A 3,781-nucleotide genomic window follows, 5' to 3' on the forward strand; every position below is an offset into this window, starting at 1 on the left:
TTTACAGATGTCATGGGCCGCTGCACAGCAAGGCAAACTCCACTTTGGGCTGTACCGTGGTGAACACTTTGTTGAGCCTGTACAAGAGAGCATATAATGAACATTTTATACATATATATATATATATATATATATATATATACACACACACACACACACACACAGTCTCTCTCTCAGACACATTTTTGGTTGATTATATTTTTACAATAAGTATTGAAAACAAAAGCAAATATGCATGCATGCAAATCAATGTTTGTGTAAAATACATACATGCCTCATGGCAGTGATTAAGCATTATTATGCATTTTGAAGTTGATCTCTACATGCAACAGTAAAGCTATGTAAGTCTTACATAGATTGATTGACAAAATAACAAATAACTACTATAACACTCCTTTTTGAGGGCTGTGTAACTGTCCTTAGTGGTAATACTGTATGTTCTCCACTAGATGGAGATATATGATGTTTTTTGGAATCAAGTGAATTTAATTTGTTGTAAGGTGCAGTGCAAATTTAAAGGAATAGTTCACCCCAAAATAATAATTATGTCATTATTTACTCACCCCTCAAGTTGTTCCAAACCTGTTTGTTTCTTTCTTCTGTTGAGTACAAAAGAAGATTTTTTGAAGAATGTTGGTAACAAAACAGTAGATGGTAGCCATTGACTTCCATAGTCTGAATATAGCTTCAAAATATCTTCTTTTGTGAGTAAATGTTGACAGAATTTTCAATTTTAGAGGTACTATCCATTAATAATCCCTTAATAAATAATGATTACTTTTAAACTAAAATTGTAAAATAAATGGTAAACATATTTTGCAGCTTTGATATGACTGTGAATATAATACTACTACTATTAATAAAAATGTCTTACACATACTGTAAATGGCACCTGTGAACCTAAGTCAGAATGTCTTGGCAGACTTACCAGACTGGTTTTATAACTGATTTTGAAGAACAGAAATCATGATTCATTCCTGAAGTACTTCAGCGTATCATTTCCTTCTATAGACTGAAAGTGAAAGTAACTTATTAAATCAGCACAAGATATTTTAAACCAGCAAATGATATTTACATTTGAACAAACAATGCAGCAGTTTTATAATGGTCTATATTCTGTGAGAAAATTTGTGCCAGAAAAAAATTTGTAACACGTTTTAAGTGTGTTGGTGTCATCACACCATTTAGACCAATTATGATGGCTGAACTTCTGCTGGAAGGTGAAAATGTGCAGAAAATAAACTTGCTGTTATGGGTCTCTTATGTGTTATTTTAAATTAACTGATAACATCAGTTCTGTCGTTTTCATCTACAGTATAGTGAGGTGATGTGGCCCTCAAATCTTAATGCCCTGACCCTCATGACAGTTTAAGTACACAAGCTTCTGCTTATTGTGTCAACACACAGGCAAGCTTGCAAGTTCCAACTGTGAATTGTCTTTATAATGATCAACAACCCAAAAACCAGTTTTTCTGCCCTCAGCGGTCAGCTTGTGTTCAAAATATTCCACACGGGAGTATGCAAAACAGCATCAGCTCCTGTCCTCTCAAAGACACAGCTGACAAGTCATGACCTCTCTGTCCTTTTGTCTCTCATTTAACCCTTTAAATGTGCAGGAACATATAAAAAAAAAAAACACTTTTAAAGTAGAATCTCCCATGAAAATAGTGTAAAAGAGATTAGTTTTTACCTCAAGGTCAGTAACCTTTGTGTGGCATGGTGCTATGTTACTTTTAGATAAAGATGGTGAGTTGATGACAAATGTTATACCACTTTATAGTCACTTAATCTGAATAGTTGCAGGGACCCCCTTTTCAATATTTTGTTATTTCAATATTAAATTGGTTCCACTCACTCAGTATATCTATTTATGGGGACAAAATGGTTTTAAAACTCAGGATTAAGTGTATTGTAGTTTGAACTGCATTTATTTTGGAGTGAATAAATTTAGCCATACACAACACAATATACTAAGCAAACTACAAATTTATGAATATCCAGAAAGATTCAAAATTACAGTTATCTAAAGATTAGGATTGGCATGAAATCATTTTAAATCTATATTTTGCATTTATATATTTAACAGATGCTTTTATCCAAAGTGACTTACAATAGAGGAACTTTGCCAACCATATACCAGTGACAAATGTCAGGTTTATTTATTAGAAAGCCAGACTAGGAAACAAGCTAGAGCAGAGGTGAAATGCAAAGAAAATGATTTTTTATTAACCTTTGTGAATTTAATCATAATGCAACGCATTTGTTTAAAATATTCAAATATAAAAGCACAGCGGTCAAGGGGTCATTCAGTGAATGTAAACGCTGGCACCATCATGGATACGAGCGCTTCGCCTGCTGATTGGTCAGCACTCGACAGCGATGACAGAAAAGGGGCGGACCTGAACGCAGGAATCCGCATAGAAAAAGTCAGGAGTGACAGATTGCCCGGAGTGGGTGACAGCTTTACAGTGCGTTCGGACGACAACGAAGTCAAGCAGCCCCCATTCTTAGAGTTGCCATCTTACAAAGCTTTATTATAGACTCTTAACATCGTGTCTACACTGCGAAAGAGCGACGCGACGCTACAAAACTTCAACCAAACCGTTATAATATTAGTTTATTATAACGGACGTTTTCTATTTTTGTCGCGTCGCGTGAGATAATTACGTAATTACGCACTTGTGGCGGTTCCCAACAGCTTATACAAATACGTTGCGCTTGTTTGCTTTGACCAAGAACTTTAGTTTTCGTGAAGTCAAAGATGATAAAGTTATTTACAAGACGGAGAACACGGCAAGGATCAGTCAAAGTGGAGGTGACATCCTTTCTGGACATTTATACATTTTCTCACGAGGTATTTGTGCTGTCAGCGCTGGAAGGAAAGTCACGAACATTTGCAAAAGAAAGTTCATCAAACGGATCTTTCTTAGAAATACAGATGTTCTGATTGTAACTTAGGTGAGTTTGTCAATCTTTATGCTGCATTAAGAGTTTGTATTGTAACGTTAGATTTATTTCAAAAAGAAAACTGCACAGTAAAGGAGGCAGTCCAAGTCTGCTCAGCTGTGTCCAGGAAATGGCTCCCTTGTGGGATTTTTTTTTTAAATGTAAGATACTATATATGAACTTAATCTATTTTATGTACAGGTGCATCTCAATAAATTAGAATGTCATGGAAAAGTTTATTTATTTCAGTAATTCAATTCAAATTGTGAAACTCGTGTATTAAATAAATTAAATGCACACAGACTGAAGTAGTTTAAGTCTTTGGTTATTTTAATTGTGATGATTTTGGCTCACATTTAACAAAAACCCACCAATTCACTATCTCAACAAATTAGAATACTTCATAAGACCAATAAAAAAAACATTTTTTTTATTGAGATGCACCTGTAGTAACGCAAAATTACATGAGCAAGTGATGAATATCAGCATTGTGATTCGACCACATAAGCACGAGGCTGCAGGTATTCACCACTACTAATGTTCTATACTACAGGCAGATTGTAAGTGTTACAATAATTAAGATACAATACTAAATAAATTAATATTATAGTTGACCAGTTTGGACGTATATGTCTTCGCCAATTAAGCTTTTTGTGTCACCAAGCAACTCGCACACTAAAAGCCAGCCTGGAGCTCCGTGTATGAGTGGATCGGAGTGACAGACATTTCCCTTCTATCACAAAGTGTTCTGTAACCATCCGCCTCCTACTCCAGTCCGGGTTTTCCTGCTCAGTACTGAGAGAAACCCTGCTCAGAGAGATCAGTGGGCGGAAAC

At 35.3% G+C, this 3,781-nt stretch overlaps 1 protein-coding gene across 1 annotated transcript in view; it reads left to right on the top strand.

Moving 5' to 3' along the window:
• The window catches only part of LOC107673965 (isoaspartyl peptidase/L-asparaginase), an 18,302-nt gene extending 18,138 nt beyond the window's left edge, over positions 1-164 (top strand). Inside the window, exons 8-9 of the mRNA XM_016467819.1 lie at positions 1-111; positions 144-164. The exon at positions 1-111 is cut by the window's left edge and continues 9 nt beyond it. Coding sequence (XP_016323305.1) covers positions 1-97 — 97 coding nt within the window. The 3' untranslated portion in view covers positions 98-111; positions 144-164. The remainder of the gene's footprint in view (positions 112-143) is intronic.
• Positions 165-3,781: the final 3,617 nt, after the last annotated feature.

The sequence above is a fragment of the Sinocyclocheilus anshuiensis genome, unplaced genomic scaffold (assembly GCF_001515605.1).
Source record: "Sinocyclocheilus anshuiensis isolate Anshui unplaced genomic scaffold, SAMN03320099.WGS_v1.1 scaffold292, whole genome shotgun sequence".
NCBI classification, from domain to species: Eukaryota; Metazoa; Chordata; class Actinopteri; order Cypriniformes; family Cyprinidae; genus Sinocyclocheilus; species Sinocyclocheilus anshuiensis.